General features: G+C 43.3%; 1 protein-coding gene across 3 annotated transcripts in view; it reads left to right on the plus strand.

Annotated features, from left to right (window-relative positions):
• The window catches only part of WWP2 (WW domain containing E3 ubiquitin protein ligase 2), a 153,729-nt gene that overhangs the window by 89,815 nt on the left and 41,824 nt on the right, over nucleotides 1-22,090 (plus strand). For all 3 annotated transcript variants that reach the window (XM_066242088.1, XM_066242089.1, XM_066242090.1), the window contains exons 7-8: nucleotides 1,120-1,247; nucleotides 19,234-19,444. In XM_066242088.1, the coding sequence (XP_066098185.1) occupies nucleotides 1,120-1,247; nucleotides 19,234-19,444 (339 nt within the window). The remainder of the gene's footprint in view (nucleotides 1-1,119; nucleotides 1,248-19,233; nucleotides 19,445-22,090) is intronic.

A 22,090-nucleotide genomic window follows, 5' to 3' on the forward strand; every position in this document is an offset into this window, starting at 1 on the left:
GCGTGGGCTACTGACCTTTGCGTTCCTGAATTTGAGTGTTTTCTGTGTCTTTCTGGACTTTTCTGTGTCGGTCTTCTTACCTGCAAAATGGACAGTATAATAGTAAGGCACTTCTAGGGTTGACGTGTTAAATGCAATAATATTTGTAAAGTGCACAGGACAGGAACCTGGAATATAATGTTGCAGCTCAATGCATGGTATATACTTACATTGTCGTTGTTATTACTTTTATTGTTCATGGTGTTCTCCCATGTCATGTGGTCTAGATTGTTCTCTGGACCTTTGTTTCTCTGCCTGGAAAGGAGTGGTCTTTTCTTCACTGGATACTATTTAAATGATCTCACTCTTGTATTCTATAATGACTGAGTAGTAGAATAATCTCCTTTGACAAAGCTGCTGAACTGAAGGGCAAAGGGTCTAGACATTTTCACTGAGTGAATGAAGTCAGGTTACCACAGGCATGTGGTAACACATACTGCCGCTGCCTGTTGTTCTGTGAAGATGTCAGGTTCCCTGTTGCTAGGTCCCACCATCTTCCATGTGATGTAGTTCCCTTTCTGCATTGTTTTTTGTTTCCTTGGATGGACTGTGGAGTTATCTTTTCTAGATGAAACATGTCAACATAGGCATTGGCTGAAGTTGTCTAATGCCTTTTGACTTCTGTTCCAAAGGGAAGCACCTTTTAACAATAGAGAAAATGGATTTGGAGAAATTTTGGGCTCTGCATAACAGGAGAAATATGTCATCTGTACCCTGTCCAGTGGTCCAGTGTTTTTTGTTTATTTCTTATATTTGAGCCCAATAAAAATAATGTGATGGTCACAGGATATTTTGCCAGTTATTTCAGATGTGGGAGCAATTCACTCTGGATTTATTTACTTCCAGTGGAAAAGTTTACCGAAAGTTGCCTTCTGGGCTTTTACCAAGAAGGAAGCTTACCTGCGTCTCTCTATTTGGAGCCAGCATCTGTTGAGTCAAAGACTACAGGGGCTATTGAAGGTCTTACCTCCAATAAACAGCGGGAGAGGGAACACGGTGACTTAGGTGGGATACCCTTCCTCTTTTTTTCTCTCCCCCACAGTAACTTACATCTGTCTGCTTTATATTTTGACCCCCCAGGACGCACAGGCATTCAGGTGCCTCAGCCAGAACAACCACAGCAACCAGCGAGCGAAGCCCTGGTACTACCAACCGGCACCGCCAACCCGTCAAGAACCCAAGCCACAGTGGCTTGGCCAATGGCACAGGTGAGTGACAGCCCAGAATGCCAGTCCGGCCTGATCAGCAGCCTCTAACACATTCTCACATGGAGTCGGGCTTCTGCCTGTGTCAGAATGTCGTGGGGGTGAGAAAAGACTCCAGTACTAAGATGAATTTGAGTCCGTCAGTCTTTCCGTTGACCCATCTTCCTTTATCGCTGTAATATTCTGTATAGCGAAGGTGAATCTCCATATGACTCTTCTAAAATATGCCTTTGCACAGATATAAAAAATTCTCGTTTTTCTATTAATTTCTTACCAACATTGGATTTTATTGTGAGAGGATATCTTGCTTATATACATGACACATTTTTTTTTCTTAATTTAAGGAAATGATCAGACTTAGGGAGAAAGAAAACTGAGTGTTGTTGCTAGGAGCTGAGTCAGAAAATGGCAGCACTGTTGACGGTTGGGATGCTGACGGGGCAGAGCCACACTGTGCTGTGGCTGTGCCAGGGCCGTTCCTGTGAGGGTGTTGGTGCCGTTTGAGAGTAGACAGCTAGCCCTTCCCCGTCCACTCAGGCCGTCTCTGCTTGACTCTGTTTCCCAAAGCCACACTGCGCTGTGTGGCTGTGCCAGGGCCGTTCCTGTGAGGGTGTTGGTGCCGTTTGAGAGTAGACAGCTAGCCCTTCCCCGTCCACTCAGGCCATCTCTGCTTGACTCTGTTTCCCAAAGCCACACTGCGCTGTGGCTGTGCCAGGGCCGTTCCTGTGAGGGTGTTGGTGCCGTTTGAGAGGAGATAGCTAGCCCTTCCCCATCCACTCAGGCCGACTCTGCTTGACTCTGTTTCCCTGTCAGTGGGAAAGGAAGGAACTATTTCAAAACAATTCATTTTTTGTCACCCTTTCCTTCTGTCTCATCAGGTCGGTGTTGGATTGAAATGGAAAAAAGGGGAAAAAAACCTTCATTTTTCTATGTGTCTTGAAAATTGTGAGATCTTTAGTGATGATGGCTGGTCAGTTGGTAATTTGTCTTAATTTGAGACTATTGGGCAGGGACATGGATGCTGCTTTGATAAACTGTAGGTGTTTAAATTGGTAAGTGACAACTGAAATAATTTTTGTAGATGCTTGTGATAGCAGAGGTTTGACACGAAGGGCAGGAGACCCGGAGCAGATCACATAAGCGTTGTCACGGTGTTGTTAACGGCCTTTGTGTGACAGACTTGAGGAGGGGAACTTGTCTTGGGTTACCTGTTAAGGACTCAGTTCTCTGGCAGCACCGTGTGAGGGCTGCGGTGCCCCTCAGGTGGCTTACAGTGCGCGGTCACGCTGTTCCCTGCGATGGCCTACAGGATGGAGTGGCCTGTGCCCTCCACGGCTCACTGCGTGTGTGGGGGCCTGACTTTCTCCCTTGAGTTGGGGACCTGCCTGAAGGAATTGAGTTAACCAGCTCACTGTGAACCCTGAAATGAGGCTGAGCTAGAGGTGGCATCCCAGCCCCCCTGGCGCTCCCGTGCCAACCCCTGTATCTGAGTGCTGGAACCATCCAGTCATAGTGTGGACGCTCCCACCTGTGGGAAGGGAATGGCAAGCTGGTGACCATGGACCGAGAAAATCAAGTCGCTCGTGGGACAGCCAGTGTTGACAAACAGGGCAGGGAAACTGGCTCTCTGGGACCAGTTGTTTCCCGGAGGCCTTGGCCGTGTTACCAACCGCCTTGTTCTTCAGGGGATGCTGGTTTCCCTCAGCCTCCTCTGCTTTATGGTGACAGCTGTTGGTAAATGGACTTTATATGGTGATGGTCTTTGAGTCACTCTGGACCTTTCAACAGATTTGTATTTCCCTGACATTAATTTTTAGGTACCTTTGTGTATTGCCCTTATCTGCAGGAACATTATGTTTCAGCAGACGGGGCAGGTGCCAGCCATGTCTTCAGAAAGCCAAATATCCATAACCCCAAACTGCCTTGGAGAAATGTTTGACGGCGGTGTATCTGAATGCCCAAACTGTTCCCAAAACCCATCTGTGAAGGACAGTCGCTGCATGTAAGGGATTTCTGCCTGTCAAAATACTACGGTCTTGGCTTCTGCCTCATCCCTCTCCTTTCTCCTCTCTGCTATGATGACAGCTCACCCTTGCCTCGCTGCCAGCCTGGACTTCGCAGGCTCTTTAATGTCTATCCAAGGGGTGCAGAAAGATCTCACCTTTTCCTTGGGGAGCACACAGAAGCCCCCCACTTTGGCAGCACAAGAGCAGAAGGGTTTTTGAGGATATGAATGCTCCATCCTTCAACACATTGCTCTTAGAACTGTGAGGACCAGTTCCAAAATGGTGGTGTAGTGAGCCGTGCCTCCAGGAAATGTTTCCACAGACATCCGAGATTTATTTAGCAAGCCCTTTGGCTGTGCGCTGCAGTTCTGCATGAAAAAGACATTTGGGGCAAAAACGGAGCTGAGCTCCAGGTGGTTTTTTTGTGTTGTCACAACTGTAAGGTAACCATTTTTTATAAAATGAAAGTGAATGGCAGCCTGTCTGTATAAATATAATATTTCTAAGTTTTAGAAGGAGTGGAATTGAGAAATAGACTAATGGTATAGCACTTCATTGAGACTTGTGTGAAATGATTTACTTTTTTTCACTTTTTATTGAAAACTTTATCCAAAAAAATTACATTCTCACTCCTCCCTTAAATGTGATTTCCATGCACACAGGTTGGGAGTCACACTGACTGTGGTCAGATTCTAGTCCCTTGGGCATGGTATGTGCATAAGGTCCAGGGGATTTCTGGGTCTTAGTTTTCTCACTAATAAAGTTAGGGCAAGATATATATATATATATATATACACACACACCTGATAGAATTGTTATAGGAATAAATTATATAAAATATATAGAGTGCCTGCATGGTTGCATGGTGTCTGGGACACAGTTAGTTTTTAGTCAACATTAGTTTTTATCTTTATAAATAAATTCATAGGGTTATAATTATGCAGATTTTCCTTTATTAATTTTATTATTTTTTTATACATGCTTCCATGTATCTGCGGTCTTCTGTCTACCCCTTTTTAGTGGCCTGATTCCCATTTCACACACCATAATTCCTTTAACTATTCCTCAATTCTAGTGTATTTCCCCATTGTAAAACAAAATCCTGATGTAGACATCTTTGCACACAGCTTTGCTTCTTTTTTTTATTGTTATTGAATTTGTTGGGGTGACATTGGTTAATAAAATTATATAGGTTTCAGGTGTACAATTCTATAATAGATCATCTGTATATTGTATTGTGTGTTCAGCACTTAGCTTTGTTTCTTTTTTTTTTTCTTAACATTTCCATTGATTTGAGAGGAGAGAGAGAGATCAACTCAACTTGTTGTTCCACTTAGTTGTTCCATTTAGTTGTGCGCTCATCGGTTGCTTTTCATATATGTTCTGACCAAGGATTGAACCTGTGACCATAGCACGCCAGGATGACACTCTATCCATTGAACCACCTAACCAGAGCCTGTCTCCTTCCTTCCTTCCTTCCTTCCTTCCTTCCTTCCTTCCTTCCTTCCTTCCTTCCTTCCTTCCTTCCTTCCTTCCTTCCTTCCTTCCTTCCTTCCTTTTCCTTCCCCCTTCCCCCCTCTCTCCCTCCCTCCCTCCCCTCCTCTTTCCCTCCCCTCCCCTCCCTTCCTTCCTTCCTCCTTCCCTCCTTTCTTCCCTCCCTCGTTCCTTCTCTCCTTCCCTCCTTTCTTCCCTCCCTCTTTCCCTCTCTCCCTCCCTTCTTTCTTCCTTTCTTTTTTTTTTTAAAGAGGAGAGAGAGAAAGAGAGTAGGAACATCAACTTGTAGTCGCATCACTTTAGTTGTTCACTTATTGCTTCTCATATATGCCTTGACCATAGAGCTCAAGCCGAGCCAGTGACCCCTTGCTCAAGCCAGCAACCATAGGATTATGTCTGTGATCCCATGCTCAAACTGGCAACCCCACGCTCAAACTAGCAAGCCTGCACTCCAGCCAGTAATCTCGGGGTTTTGAACCTGGGACCTCAGCATCCCAGGTTAATGCTCTTTGCACCACCATGGGTCAGGCAGGCCTGTTTATTTTTGAATGAAGTTTTTGAGTCAAAGGACCTGAATTTTAACCCTTTGAGTTGTACGAATGTTCATGTACATCCTCGTGCCTCCTGACTATCCAGAGTACACTCGTACAAGTGTAAGGCAACATTTAAAAAAAGCAAATGTATGTTCTTGTTTCCATAAATTGGTTATCAAACAAACATGATTTTAAGTTAATAAAACTATAACTGGAACTAATTTCAAATTTTGAAAAAATTCACTCCTGGGTGTCAGTGAGCATGAAAAAAACTACTCAAAGGGTTAAAAATGATATTAATATATATTATCAGATTGCCTAGGTTTGAAGCAGTCATATATCATAAGGCAGTATAATATTTTCCTCAAGTGCTACTTGAGGTTTATTTTTTCTGCAACTTTGTAAATACTGGTTGATCCATTTACTAACAGGTATTAAGTGCCACCTCATTGTTTAACCTCTTTGCATTTCTTCCATTATTAGTTGCTTGACTATTTCTTTTTTCTTGTGTGACTTTTTTTTAATAGTGTTTGATTGTTCTTTGGAGATTTGGAGGTTTATTTATATATCTTAGGTTCAAGTTTTTTGTTTTTTTTTTTTAACAAATTGTGGTAAAATATATGTAACATAAAATTTACCATTTAAACCATTTTTTTTTTAATTTTTCTGAAGTTTGAAACGGGAGGCAGTCAGACAGACTCCTGCATGCACCCGACCGGGATCCACCCAGCATGCCCACCAGGGGGCGATGCTCTGCGCATCTGTGGTGTTGCTCTGCTGCAACCAGAGCCATTCTAGTGCCTGAGGCAGAGGCCACAGAGCCATCCTCAGCACCCGGGCCATCTTTGCTCCAGTGGAGCCTCGGCTGTGCGAGGGGAAGAGAGAGACAGAGAAGAAGGAGAGGGGGAGGGGTGGAGAAGCAGATGGGCGCTTCTCCTATGTGCCCTGGCCGGGAATTGAATCCGGGACTCCTGCACGCCAGGCCGACGCTCTACCTCTGAGCCAACCGGCCAGGGCTTTAAACCATTTTTGAGTGTACAATTTAGTGACATTGAGTACATTCACAGTGTTGTGCAACTACATCACTATCCATTCCCAGAACGTTTTCATCATCTCAAACTGAAACTCTCTACCTTAAACAATAACATTCTCCTCTCTTCCACCCTCCAGCCCTAGCTCCTGGTAACCTCTATTCTGCATTATGTCTCTATGAATGTGCTTATTCTAAGTGTCCCATATTATAAGTGGAATGATTTGTTCTTTCATCTCTGGCTTATTTCACTTAGCATGTTTTCAAGATTCATCCATGTTGTAGCATGTGTCAGAATTTTGTTTCTTTTCAAGACTGAATAAGCCCTGGCCAGGGTGCTCAGTGGATAGTGTCGTCCTAATGTGCCAGGGTTGCAGGTTTGTTCCTCATCAGTTCAGTCCCCAGTCAGGTCATGTGTGAGAAGCAACCAATGAGTACCCAACTAAATGGAACAATTAAGTGGAACAACAAGTTGCTGCTTCCCTCTCTCTTTCTTCCCCCTCCTTTACGAAATCTCTCTCTCTCACTCAAATCAATGGAAAAATTAAAAAAAGAAAGACTAAATAATAAATATTCCATTGTATGTATATATTACATTGATATACATCATATTGATTCATTCACCTGTTGATGGATGTGTGGATGCTGTCCACCTATTGGCTATTGTGAACAGTGCTACTGTGACGTGTGTACAAGTATCTGTTTGAGTCCAGGCTTTCCGTTCTTTTGTCTGTACACCTAGGAGCAGAGTTGATGGGTCTTATGGTGATTCTGTGTTTAACTTCTTATTTTATTTATTTATTTATTTATTTATTTATTTATTTATTTATTTATTTTTTCTGAAGCTGGAAACGGGGAGAGACAGACTCCCGCATGCGCCCGACCGGGATCCACCTGGCACGCCCACCAGGGGCAACGCTCTGCCCACCAGGGGGTGATGCTCTGCCCCTCCAGGGCGTTGCTCTGCTGCGACCAGAGCCACTCTAGCGCCTGGGGCAGAGGCCAAGGAGCCATCCCCAGCACCCGGGCCATCTTTGCTCCAATGGAGCCTTGACTGCGGGAGGGGAAGAGAGAGACAGAGAGGAAAGAGGGGGGGGTGGAGAAGCAAATGGGCGCTTCTCCTATGTGCCCTGGCCGGGAATCGAACCCCGGGTCCCCCGCACACCAGGCTGACGCTCTACCACTGAGCCAACCGGCCAGGGCTGTGTTTAACTTCTTGAGGAGCCCTCAAACTTTTCTAGAGCAGCTGCACCATTTCATATTTCTACCAGCAATGACTGAGGGTTTCTGTTTTCCACCTTGCCAATACTTGTTTTTTTCCTTTTCTTTTTTTTCCAGTAATAGCCATTCTTTTTTTTTTTTTTAATAATTTTATTTTTTTAATGGGGCGACATCAATAAATCAGGATACATATATTCAAAGATAACAAGTCCAGGTTATCTTGTCGTTCAATTATGTTGCATAACCATCACCTAAAGTCAGATTGTCCTCTGTCACCTTCTATCTAGTTTTCTTTGTGCCCCTCCCCCTCTCCCTCTCCCCCCTCCCCCCGTAATCACCATACTCTTATCAATGTCTCGTAATTTCACTTTTATGTCCCACCTACGTATGGAATAATGCAGTTCCTGGTTTTTTCTGATTTACTTATTTCACTTCGTATCATGTTATCAAGATCCCACCATTTTTGCTGTAAATGATCCAATGTCATCATTTCTTATGGCTGAGTAGTATTCCATAGTGTATATGTGCCACATCTTCTTTATCCAGTCATCTATTGAAGGGCTTTTTGGTTGTTTCCATGTCCTGGCCACTGTGAACAATGCTGCAATGAACATGGGGCTGCATGTGTCTTTACGTATCAATGTTTCTGAGTTTTGGGGGTATATACCCAGTAGAGGGATTGCTGGGTCATAAGGTAGTTCTATTTTCAGTTTTTTGAGGAACCACCATACTTTCTTCCATAATGGTTGTACTACTTTACATTCCCACCAACAGTGTATGAGGGTTCCTTTTTCTCCACAGCCTCTCCAACATTTGCTATTTCGGTAATAGCCATTCTAATGGGTGGGAAGTATCTAGGTACAAGTTTGTTTATTATTCACTGCTCACAAAAATTTGGGGATCAGGGACCATACAGATACTTCAGTACTTTCAGCCTTTTGTATCATGCATTTTCACCAATGAAATAAAAGTTGGTTTTGCATCTAATTTGCATAATCAAACAACTTTCTTTGACTTGTCCTTTGCTTTTCTGATGTTCTTGTTTAATAAAAAATATCAAATGCTTTTTTTTATCGCTTCATATTCATATCCCCTTATTTTTGTGAGCAATATATTTGTGACTATACGTTTTCCCTTTTCATTTTAGTGGCTTTTGTAGAAAAAGTTAAAAATTTCAAATTTGTTATGTCTGAGCATTTTAAATGCTTGTAATTTTACCTTTCGCTTCAGTAGTGAAAAGATTCTCTTTTGTCTATAGATGGAATAAAGACTATTCTATTTTACTTTTTCCATGATGTTATATTAAAAAATAACTATCCTACTGGAATTTATAGTGGTTTATCTGTATTTATACGTACATACATATAATGAGGGCTGGGTTAAATGAATTTTTCTCTATAGCAGGGTTCTGTTTTCCTATAAACATTAATTAAATAGTTTTCTTTTCTCACTGTGGTTTTACTTAGTGTTTATCACTTACCACATTCTTATATGCAGTGGGAATTCATTTCTGGACTCTTTATACATTCCATTTATTTTTTCCCCCAGTTTTGAGCCTGTGTCATGTGAGTTTGATTATTGATGTTTTATAGTATGTTTTTCTAATGTCTGGAAGGGATAGTTTTGCCCTATTACTTTTTTCTCCAAAATATTCTTTGACAGTTATACATTTTCAAAACAAATTTCAGACTTTGAATTCTTAGAAGCGTGGTGGAATACAAGTGGTAAGAATCTAGCTAGATATTGGCCAGGGAAGGATTGAACTTTCTCATCAGGTAACGTGGGCTGGCATTGTCCAGTCTTAAGTTTTTCTTCTTTTTTCCATCTAACTGTTTTGGTTTATTCTAGTTTGGTCACTCTTGTGAAGAGCTGAGTGATCAGTTGCATTGGAGCTGTAGTGCTTGTTTCCACAGGTGAGAGATACTGACTGTACTGTGGAGTGTATGTTACAAGCTGATCTTCAGTTTAAAAAGCTTTCATTGTTGGCGACCGCCTTCTCCTTGCCCAAGTGGGCGGTGGGGGGATGCTGAGAAGACTGTGTAACATCATACGCACCTAAAGATCTTGGAACACACAGTGAGCTGGCAGCGTGTCTAGGATTAAGAAAAAGAATTTCCAATTCCTGATCTTTTTTTGGCTAGCTCTGACTAGTGTATTAGAGTCTTAGTCCTGAATGAATATCTGATTCATGAAGTTAGAATGTTTAACCAGCACCACAGGGGGAACCTTGTGAAATACCCATCGCTGCAGAAACTGGAGGCCAGTCAACTGCTATTTTACCTACTTACCCCATTTAGCCTCTCATCTTGGTACCCAGCTTTTCTTCCCACACAGGAAAGCCGTCTAAGCCATTTACATCTCTCTTCCCCCGACCCTGTTCCATTGTTTTCACTTTATGGTGTTCTGGATTTGAGTACTGGCTCCGCTACCTGCTGACTGCGTGGCACCTCTCTGAACGGTACCTCTGTGAGCCTAGTTTTTGTCTTCAGTATAGCAGGAATAATAATATCTTCATGGGGTTATAGAGAGGGTAAATGAGCTAATGAAAGGGATCTTGCTGAAAGCAACACAGGATTCTGGATTGGATCTTGGAATAGTAAAAGGACATTAGTGGAAAAACTGGTGAAATCCAAATGAAGTCTGGAGCTTAGTTAATAGTAATGTACTGATGTTAATTTTTTATCTTAAAAAAATTGTCTGTTTAAGTATGCTCAGCCATAACTGGATCTTTAATTACATGGGTCTAAGTATAGCCCATCTCCTTGCACACAGATCCCACCCTTCACTGAATACGTTCACTTGCTCCTACTAACATTAGCTCCTTCTGAGCTTTCAGAGAAAAGCCTAGGGTGAGTCAGGGATAACTTTTTAGCTTTGACAAATGTGCTATGGTGAAGTAAGGTAGTAATATTAGAGGAAACTGGGCGAAAGGCATATTATCTTTGTAACTTTTTTATAAATCTAAAATGATTCCAAAATTTCTTTTTTTAAATAATTTTATTTATTTATTTTTTATTTTTTTCTACAGAGACAGAGAGTCAGAGAGAGGGATAGACAGGGACAGACAGACAGGAACGGAGAGATGAAAAGCATCAATCATTAGTTTTTCATTGTGCATTGCAACACTTTAATTGTTCATTGATTGCCTTCTCATATGTGCCTTGACTGTGGGCCTTCAGCAGACCGAGTAACCCCTTGCTCGAGCCAGCGACCTTGGGCTCAAGCTGGTGAGCTTTTGCTCAAACCAGATGAGCCCTCGCTCAAGCTGGTGGTGACCTCGGGGTCTCAAACCTGGGTCTTTCTCATCCCAGTCTGACGCTTTATCCACTGTGCCACCGCCCAGTCAGGCAAAATTTAAGACTTTTAATAAGGACCTGCTTTATAAATGGTAGTGTTACCCATGTGCGTAGTGGTTTTATTTCAGATATCTTCTTTTTTTTTTGAAGTCTTTTTTTTTTTTTTTTTTTTTACAGAGACAGAGAGAGAGAGAGTCAGAGAGAGGGATAGATAGGGACAGACAGACAGGAACAGAGAGAGATGAGAAGCATCAATCATCAGTTTCTCATTGTGACACCTTAGTTGTTCAGTTATTGCCTTCTCATATGTGCCTTGACCATGGGCCTTCAGCAGACCGAGTGACCCCTTGCTCGAGCCAGCGACCTTGGGTCCAAGCTGGTGAGCTTTTGCTCAAGCCAGATGAGCCTGCGCTCAAGCTGGTGACCTCGGGGTCTCGAACCTGGGTCCTCCGCATCCCAGTTCGACACTCTATCCACTGCACCACTGCCTGGTCAGGCTTATTTCAAGTATCTTTTGCTAGATTATTTGGTTTATTGAACGAGTATTTTTTTTTTTTTTCTGAAGCTGGAAACGGGGAGAGACAGTCAGACAGACTCCCGCATGCACCTGACCGGGATCCACCCGGCACACCCACCAGGGGGCGACGCTTTGCCCACCAGGGGGCGATGCTCTGCTCCTCCAGGGCGTTGCTCTGTTGCGACCAGAGCCACTCTAGCGCCTGGGGCAGAGGCCAAGGAGCCATCCCCAGCGCCCGGGCCATCTTTGCTCCAATGGAGCCTCGCTGTAGGAGGGGAAGAGAGAGACAGAGAGGAAGGAGAGGGGAAGGGGTGGAGAAGCAGATGGGCGCTTCTCCTATGTGCCCTGGCCGGAAATCGAACCAGGGACTTCTGCACGCCAGGCCGACGCTCTACCACTGAGCCAACCGGCCAGGGCCGAAAGAGTATTTATTGAACAAATATTTATTGAATGCCATTTAGCTAAATACTGGACAATGTAAGGAAGTATAAAAATCGGCATCTACCTTGTGATCTATTTCAGGAAAACAAATTGAAAAGAGACCATCAGCCAAGTACCAACCAACATAGCATAGCAGATGTCACAGGGGCTGTGTGTCTGAGCTGAGACCACAGGTGCTGTGGGCCCTGCTCAGGGGATCAGTCGGGGCTGGAGTGGTCTAGAGCAGTGGTCCCCAGCCCCTGGGCCGCGGACCAGTACCGGTCCGTGGGCCATTTGGTACTGGTCCACAGAGAAAAAATAAATAACTTACATTATTTCCATTTTATTTATATTTAAGTCTGAACGATGTTTTATTTTTAAAAAATGACCAGATTCCCTCTATTACATCTGTCTAAGACTCACTCTTGACGCTTGTCTCGGTCATGTGATACATTTATCTGTCCCACCCTAAAGGCCGGTCCGTGAAAATATTTTCTGACATTAAACCGGTCCGTGGCCCCAAAAAGGTACTGGTCTAGAGGGCCCTCAGGGAGGCGTCTGAGTTCAGCAGAGAGGTGGAGGCAAGAGATAGGAGGTACAGAGTGGGAATAATGAAAATGAAGAAAATGAATTTGCCCCCATGCTCGAGAAGGGTACCATCTTTTGGGGAACATAAATTGTATACATCAAATAATTATGATTCATAATGAATATTGGTTATATCGAAGAGAGCTAAAATGTAAAATACAGCAATTCTCTGAGGCCTGATATGATTGTAAGTCTTTGTCTTTGACAATCCAGTGTTTTTCCCTAGTTTAAGTTACATCATGGCTCAAGTATGGTGATCTGTCACTGGTTTGCCCAGTAACTTGGGTCAATAATTTAATTGTCTGAACTTCAGTTTCCTCTGACTAAATGCTGTGAGTGGGTAGATTTGCCTCTGAGCTTCTTTCAAGCTCCCACAATCTAAGAATGTTTGCGTGTGCACACGCACTCACGCACATACACACACACACTCTTTGAGAGCAGAACGGTATAAACACAGACACAGAAAGTTTGTCAGTGTAGAATATCTGGCTTTTGTATTCTATTTCCAAACAAAACTTGAGGTGCAGCACAAACTCTTAGATAGATGAGCTACTTGGGTGAGTAAAAGGCTCTCAGATAGGTCTGTGGTCAGATCCAGTCCTGATGGGAACCCTTCTCACTACATTGGCAGTTGCGTGAACAGCGGATCCAAATAGTGTTGATTGGAGAGTCCTTTTTTTTTTATTGGTGTGTCATGATGCTCTGCTTTTGTTTATTTTGTCAATAATTTCATAATAATTATTTTTAATAGGCAGTATATATAAGCTATCAACACTTTAAAAATATAAAAGCCTAAACTGTGTTAGGTCTCCTTCCTATTCTAGTCCTCAAGCCTCTGGTTCCCTCCCCAGAGGCAGTCACTGTCATATTTCATTTATGATTCTTTTCAAGGCATTTTTTAATATACAGCGTATGCATATATATTCTTTAAACACGCATACATAATATATATGCTGTCTGTACTTCCCTACTTAATAATTATCTGAGAAGTTTTTACATAGAACTTGAAGCCAATTTGAAGAGTTTTGCCCCTTCTCTTTTCTGCTAACCACGGCCAAAAATGGGGACAATTTTAGTCTCAATAAGAACAGTAATTACAGTGGATTGAACTATACTGCTTTATATGAAGCAATAAAATATCTCCTAATTTTTGTGAGCTGTGTATTTTAAATATGTTTAAATCCAAGAACTCATAGTGATTTTTAAACAAAACAAAATTTCATTTTTAAAATTATTTTTTATTTTTTAATTTTTTAATTACAGTTTACGTTCAATATTATTTTATATTAGCTTTAAGTATACAGCGTACTGGTTAGACAATCATATACTTTACAGAGTGTTCCCCTCTGTATTTCCAGTCAAATTTCATTGTTCACTTTTGGAGACTGTGAGGAAATTAACTCATTATTCTGAAAACTGGTAAATAAAAGGAAAAACTCTAACATTTTTTCTGCCTTTTCTTGACAAACTGAACCTCAAGATAGCCAAACAGTTGATAAGGGTAAGTTTCTCTTTGTAGGCATGACAGAATTAGAATATTACTGTTTTGCAATCTAAACATTAGTGGATTTAAGCAATAATCATTGGTGGTTGTTAACACTGCAAAAGACAACCAGACATCTTGTGCCTCCTGTTCACAAACATTGGACATACACAAAGTAAAGAATATTGGAGTGAACTCATAAATCAGCTATGATTTATTCATGGCAATTTAAATTTTATCCACACCCCTGCCTCACCTCTCTTTATCGCACCCACCCTCCCTTCCTCTCAACTTTTAATTATTGCATATAAATTGTTGATATTGTCCAACTGTGCTCCATAGAGGTTCTAGCAATTTCTGTTCCTACCAGCAGTATGTGAAAGTGCGTTTTCTTATATTCTTCTCAGTGTGTGATTAAATATTTTTTTCTCTAGTCAATATGAGGTTAAAAAGTGGTATTTCAGCCTGACAAGGCAATGGTACAGTGGATAGAGCGTTGGCCTGGAATGCTGAGGACCCAGGTTTGAAACCCTGAGGTTGCCGGATTGAGTGCAGGTTTACCAGCTTGAGCATGGGTTTTCAGCTTGAGTGTGGGATCCTAGACATGCCCCATGGTTACTGGCTTGAGCCCAAAGGTCGCTGGCTTGAGCCCAAGGTCACTGGCTTGAGCAAGGGGTCACTGTCTTGGCTGGAGCTCCCAGTCAAGGCACATATGAGAAAGCAATCAATGAACAACTAAGGTGCTACAACTACGAGTTGATGCTTCTCACCTCTCTTCCTTCCTGTCTGTCCTTATCTGTCTGTCTCTCTCATTTAAAAAATATGGTATTTCATTATAGTCTTAAATTGTATTTCTTGTCTCATAATTAAGATTCAGCATTTTTTTTCAGATATTTAAGTGTTTGTTTTTGGTTTTTTTTTTTGGCAACAGAGACAGAGAAGGGGACAGATCAGGACAGTGAGACAGGAAGGGTGAGAGATGAGTAGCATCAAGTCTTCATTGCGGCACCTTAGTTGTTCATTGATTGCTTTCTGATATGTTTCTTGACTGGGGGGCTGCAGCAGAGCCTCTTTTTCAGAAAAGACAGGTTATTTGATAAACAACTGTGACAGCTGGGTATGTACTGAAAAAAAAGGGGCTTAACCCCTTGCTCAAACCAGCAACCTTGGGCTCAAGCCAGCAACCATTGGGTCATGTCTGTGATCCCACACTCAAGCTGATGACCCTGTGCTCAAGCTGGTATACCTGCACTCAAGCCAAATAAGCCCGTGCTCAAGCCAGCAACCTCAGGGTTTCAAACCTGGGTCCTCTGCATCCCAGTCCGACACTTGATCCATTGTGCCACCACCCAGTCAGGCCAGATATTTAAGATTAACTTGTATTTCCTTACCTGTGAAGTGTCTGCATATTTTTAGTCTTTTTCTTACTGATTTGTGGAGTTCTTTTTATTTTATTTTTAAATTTTTTATTTTATTTTTATTATTTTTTAGACAGAGAGAGAGTCAGAGAGAGGGATAGATAGGGACAGACAGACAGGAAGGCAGGAAGGGAGAGAGATGAGAAGTATCAATCATCAGTTTTTCGTTGCGACACCTTAGTTGTTCATTGATTGCTTTCTCATATGTGCCTTGACGGTGGGCCTTCAGCAGACTGAGTAACCCCTTGCTCGAGCCAGCGACCTTGGATCCAAGCTGGTGAGCTTTGCTCAAACCAGATGAGCCTGCGCTCAAGCTGGCAACCTCGGGGTCTTGAACTTGAGTCCTCCGCATCCCAGTCCGACGCTCTATCCGCTGCGCCACCGTCTGGTCAGGCTGGAGTTCTTTTTAGATCAAAGAAGTTAGCCACTGGCCTGTAATATGAGTTGGTAATTTTTCCCAGTTTTTGTTTTGATTTTAATTTTGCTTATGGTGTGTGTTGTGTGTGTGTGTGTTTTGCCATTTAGATTTTTAAAACATTTTAATATGGTTGAATTATCAGTTTTTTATGACTTCTAGATTTTGTGTAATATTTCAAAATCCTTTCCACTTTGAGATTATAAAAATATTCTTTTTATAAATTTCTCTATAGTTTAATTTTTTTAATGTTGAAATCTCTGATCCATCTGGAATTTATTTTGATGTAAGAGCAGATGTGAGATAGGGAGATAACTCAGTTTTTGTTCAGTACATGCAGTTTTCACAGCTGTTTATCAAATAACCTGTCTTTTCTGCAGTAATTTAAAATGCCACCTTTGTCATATACTAAATTCTAATGTGTATTCATTATGCTTCTGAACTTTCTTGTTTATTTAATTGACATCTGCCTATTCATATATCAGTGCCACATTGTTGTAAGTGTTGTAGTTTTTTTTATTTTTTATTTTTTATTTTTCTGAAGCTGGAAACGGGGAGAGACAGACAGACTCCCGCATGCGCCCGACCGAGATCCACCCGGCATGCCCACCGGGGCAATGCTCTGCCCACCATGGGGCGATGCTCTGCCCCTCTGGGGCATCGCCCTGCCACGACCAGAGCCACTCTAGCACCTGGGGCAGAAGCCAAGGAGCCATCCCCAGCACCCGGGCCATCCTCGCTCCAATGGAGCCCCGCTGCGGGAGGGAAAGAGAGAGACAGAGAGGAAGGGGGGGAGTGGAGAAGCAAATGGGCGCCTCTCCCATGCGCCCTGGCCGGGAACCGAACCCGGGTCCTCCGCACGCCAGGCCGACGCTCCACCGCTGAGCCAACCGGCCAGGGCCAGTGTTGTAGTTTTATAATAGGTGTTAACGCTTTAGAGAACTAACTCCTCCATTACACATACACATATACATATATACATACACACAACTCTTTGTCTTTAGAATTTTCATGGCTACTCTTCTGTATTTAGTTTTTCTTACAGTATTTAAAATGAATTTGTTTAGTTTCAAAAACATCATGATGGTTTTTTTTACTGGAATTGAGTAAAATTTGTCAGTTTGCATAAGGAGAATTGCCATCTGTTGTCTTTTACTAACTCAGCTGAGATAGACTAGAAATATAAATTCTTGCGTTTATATTGGGGAAACATCGGTTGCACAAGATGTAGTCATTTATTAAACAACTAACCCAGTCTGTGTGCCAGACCGTGTATCATTTCCTGGGGAGAAAGCTAATTAATCATAGGTAGTGCCCAGACTCTTACCCATTTGTTAAGGTCAAGCTTGGTTTCACATCACGTGAAGAAATTTTAGTTTCGACTGATCTCCAGTCTCGTGCTAGCCCATGGGGCTGTGTGGTTGCTTCGGCGTTATTATGACCTTGTGTGGCATTAGAGGGTGTACGGAGGGGGAAGTAGAGTGTAATGAGTGAGTGGTTTAAGCCCTGGAAGCTGATAGCAGGATGCCCTTTGATCTTGTCAGGTTATTTAATCTCTTTGGGCCTCAGTTTCCTCAACTATAAAGTGAGGGGATGTTAATTGTATCTAACTCATGGGATAGTGTGTGAGGCTTAAATGAGAGAATCAAAAAATGCTTTTGCACTTTGTGTGGTATGTGCTGGTGTCCCGTAAGTGTTAGCTAATATCATTTACATTGGAAATCTGACTCCACTGGTCTGATGGTATCTGATTTATTATGTTGACTTCCTGATATCTTTATTCAGGAGAGACAGTAGAGAAAGATCTCTGGCCCTGCCCAGAGAGCTCAGTTGGTCAGAGCGTCGTCCCAAAGCATAGAAGTTGCCAGTTCATCCCTGGCTAGGACATGTACAGGAACAGATGTTCCTGTCTCTCTCTCTCTCTTTCCCCCTTCCTCTCTCTCTAAAATCAATAAAATAAAAATTAAAAAGAGAAAGAAAAAGGTCCTGCAAGAGGCCAGCCTAGAGACAGTAAAGAAATAGCAGGCCTTCTTACTGGAGAGAGATGGTGAGTGAGGAACAGGGTGTCCAGACACTTATTTCCTATCGCCTGGGGGCGGGAATAAGACCAGCTAGTGAAGTACAGCCTCACGGGAGAAAAAGCTTTCTGGCAGGTACATCTGTTCAGCAGTGGAAAGACCGTGCAGTGAGCTGTTTGTTAGAAGAAATGTTCAAGAAGACTTTCTTAAAGGAACTACAAAAGGAATTTCTGAATTAGGAAAATGAGACCAGATGACAAACAAGATGTTTTCCTATGAAGTTCTAGTACAAATGTACACAGGTGCTATCTCATATGTAGAAAATTCTCTGCAAATGGCTTATTTATTTTCAAAGTATTAGAATTCTTTGAAACCCTTTTTTCCTTATTGGGGTGAGAGTGGCTTGGGGTCCTTGTGAACATGTGTGACCATCAAAAAAATGAAGATAGGGAATAATAGAGACTCGGGAACAGCTTGTTTCCCTCCTGTTTCTTTGTCTGTTGTTGCCTTGGAGACAAGCCCTTTATTTTCAGAGCCTCATCCTTTTCATCTAGAGCAGGGGTCCCCAAACTATAGCCCGGGGGCCGCATACGGCCCCCTGAAGCCATTTATCTGCCCCCGCTGCACTTCCGGAAGGGGCACCTTTTTCATTGGTGATCAGTGAGACCACCAAAGTGCGGTGTCATTCACGTACAGTACTACTTCCGGTGACTTGGAACGCACGCGTCACGGCTCCGGAAGCCGTCATATCACTTGTTACGGCTAGCAGTGACAAATATGGAACCAGACATTGACCATCTCATTAGCCAAAAGTAGGCCCATAGTTCCCATTGAAATACTGGTCAGTTTGTTGATTTAAATTTACTTGTTCTTTATTTTAAATATTGTATTCCCATTTTATTTTTTTACTTTAAAATAAGATATATGCAGTGTGCATAGGGATTTGTTCATAGTTTTTTTTATAGTCCAGCCCTCCAACGGTCTGAGGGACAGTGAACTGGCCCCCTGTGTAAAAAGTTTGGGGACCCCTGATCTAGAGTATTAATTCTTGCTCCCCACTTTGAGTGTGAGCCTTTAAAAGAACAAGCACATTATTAGAAGTTTGCTGCCTCTTAGTGTGTGTGGAGCTTTTTGAAAGAAGGTGTTATTTGCATCTAGCAGCAAACAACAAGTTTGAACAAAAGCCTATGACCCCGTAAACTTGGCCTTGTTCCATTTAGCACCAATCCACTTCCCTGTTACCCTGATTTTTCTTGCTACTCTTTTATTTCAATAAGTGTAAGTAGAATGTATTAGAAAAATTTAATAAATTTATCTGTGAGAAGTAAATATAATATAACCTATTTATTTCAGGCCCATCTCCCGACCTTATGGTAGGCCATTACTGATTTGCCTTAATTTCCAAAGTGATTTTCTGTAAAACTTTTTTGCTGTAACTGCATACATGCATGGTCACATTACGGGTCCTGTGTTATCACATTAAGTGAAAAAAATCTAATAAATGAGAACATAAGTCTTAGTTCTCTAAAATATGATGTCTATATTTTTAGTGAACGACGAACCCACCGGAGCCACCGATCCCGAAGAAACTTCAGTTGTTGGTGTGACATCCCCAACTGCTGCAGGATCGAGTGTTACCCCGAACCCCACTGCAGCGTCTCTCCCGGCTCCAGCCACACCAGCTGACGGCGAGGAGTCCAGCACTTCCAGCACGCAGCAGCCCGCGGCAGCTGCCCAGGCCCCTGATGCTCTCCCTGCTGGGTGAGTAGCCTTCTTTCCCACAGCAGTGCTTTCCACCGCTCCAAAGACTGAGACTCCTTTGCCAGGGCAGAAACAACGTGGTCATTTATTACCTAGGGATCAGGAGTCTCTGGGAAGGCTACTGTGCTTAGGACAGAGAGAGGTGTGGGAGAACGCTGGTTCTGCATAAATCTTAAAGAGACTCTAAATCCTCTGGGGCAGAATCAATACTACCTTATACTGTGACTAGAAATGAACAGCTTGACTTAAAGAGTGTGGCTTTTATAGAACAAGAAGCTTATTTTGCCTTCCTCGATCATTAGAAGGGCATTCGCCTGGGTCCTGCCTAGAAACAGCTTTTCTCTCTTGAATTCTATCTTAATGGCCTATGGCGGACTTTAGGCTCTAGATATTATTGTACATTATTCCCATAGTGGTGCTGATGTTAACATGGGCTACTAGTTTCCTTGCCATCCTTTAGTTCAGAATTAAATCTGATGGTAAAGACCTTGATTGTTATGAAGATGGCCCTAGTAAGCCAAAAGGAAGAAAGTTCCTGTTTGGCTATATAGTGAGTGGAGATTACAAGTATTTATCCAGGAATCAAATAGATCTGGGTTTGAATCCCCACTTGACTCTATTGGACCTTGCCCAGGTGGCTTTTCATCTTGGTAAGGTGGAGGTAATAATCATGCATATCTCCCCAGGAAGTGAAGAGACTCAAATAAGAGTGTATGTGAAGCCCTCACCCATGGTGGGCATTGCACCTGCTAAATGGTATTTTTTTTTTTTTTGTATTTTTCTGAAGCTGGAAACGGGGAGAGACAGTCAGACAGACTCCCGTATGCGCCCGACCAGGATCCACCCGGCACGCCCACCAGGGGCGAAGCTCTGCCCACCAGGGGGCGATGCTCTGCCCCTCCGGGGCGTTGCTCTGCCGCGACCAGAGCCACTCCAGCGCCTGGGGCAGAGGCCAAGGAGCCATCCCCAGCGCCCGGGCCATCTTTGCTCCAATGGAGCCTTGGCTGCGGGAGGGGAAGAGAGAGACAGAGAGGAAGGAGGGGAGGGGGGGAGTGGAGAAGCAAATGGTCGCTTCTCCTGTGTGCCCTGGCCGGGAATAGAATCCGGGACTTCTGCATGCCAGGCCGACGCTCTACCGCTGAGCCAACCGGCCAGGGCCTAAATGGTATTTTTGAAGTGGTTGTGAAAGAACCATCAAGGATGGGAATGGTTCAGAGCTGGGAAATGATGCCTTCTCTTAGGGCCACCAGTCATAGTAGGGCCGGTCCCATTGTGGTTCTGCTGCCCATCCTGGTTATCGGTTTGGTACTGTCACCACAATCATCGTGGTCTGACTGGTGGCAGTGGTGGCAGTGTGTGGGTGTGTCCTCTGAGCCCTATAACTCATAAAGAAATCAGGAAAGGTAGATGGGCTCTTGCTTGGTGGAGAACATGCTGTATTGTTTTTAAGCTACTTTAGAAAGCCCAACTGTTAAAACAAAAATCCTAAATCTGAAGGCACATTAGATTTTTTACCACATACATATTGCATCCTTGCCATTTGGCACGCTACCTAAACTCTTATTTCTTAATAAAGTGTGATGAACTAATGCAAAGTATTGCAGGTCGTTCTTAATACCTCAAACCTGGAGTGAATTGGGGGTATTGAGAGGTGGCTCTGAAAAGTTTTTGTGAAGTTTTTGGTTTTGTGGAAAGATTAATAACCAATTGCTGTGTCCAACTCCTCCCTACTGAGATTTCTTTTCTCTTTTGTATGTGGCAAGGACTACTCGAAAGACCTTCATTTGGTTTGTAATTTCAAATCTGTATATAATTTAGGGGAACAGAGCAGAATCATTTTGGCAGAAAGGAGAGAAAATGGCCACCTATGTCCCCTGTGAGCTGTTTGTTTTCTTTCCGCTGAGCAAATGCCTGGAAGGCCGGCTTTACTCCTGTGTCAGTCACAGGCAATTAGGGCTAATGGCTCAACGTGTCTTTATGTAGGGCGTGTGTGAGGGTTACTGTTCTCTGGGATTGGGCTCTTCCTGTTTCCAGGCAGCTGGAAAACTCCAGGCTCTGAAAACGTTCTTTATTCTAAGTTTGGCGGATGGAGTGGCCCAGGCAAGCGATTCTCCTCCTTCCCCCGCGGAGGCCGCAGCACTCTGCTGAGGTGGGGCTTGGACAGCACCTTTCCCTCCAAGTGTTTAGGACAGGACGAGGCCTGTGTGTGGGTCTGGGGAGGCTGCTGCCTACTTGAACACGTGTGTTGGTCCAGGGAAGGGTGCAGGGACCCAGTTTTCCAACCTGAGGTGCCCATCCCTAAGACCTCACGAAGGCCCAGAGATCTGGAGCTGCCTGCCCAGAGAGGACCACAGCACTGCTGGGCCGTGGCAGTGAGCGTGGCGGGCCTTCAGTCCCCTGCTCGGCTAGGGAAGGCAAGCCAGGAGAGGCCCATGTTCTCCAAGTGACCTTCTCAAGGCATAGACCTACCATCCCCACCCCAGCTTATTTTTAAGGCTAGAAGATCTAGACGAGGTGGGTTATTCCTTTATTCATGGTGTCATGGCTTCAGGAGTCAGGGGAGCAGATTTAACCTTTTTAAACAAAACGCTGAGCCTATCATTTCACCACTTAGAACGCTACAGTGGCTTCCTTTGGTCTTAAGGT

Source organism: Saccopteryx bilineata, chromosome 9 (assembly GCF_036850765.1).
Source record: "Saccopteryx bilineata isolate mSacBil1 chromosome 9, mSacBil1_pri_phased_curated, whole genome shotgun sequence".
NCBI lineage: Eukaryota > Metazoa > Chordata > Mammalia > Chiroptera > Emballonuridae > Saccopteryx > Saccopteryx bilineata.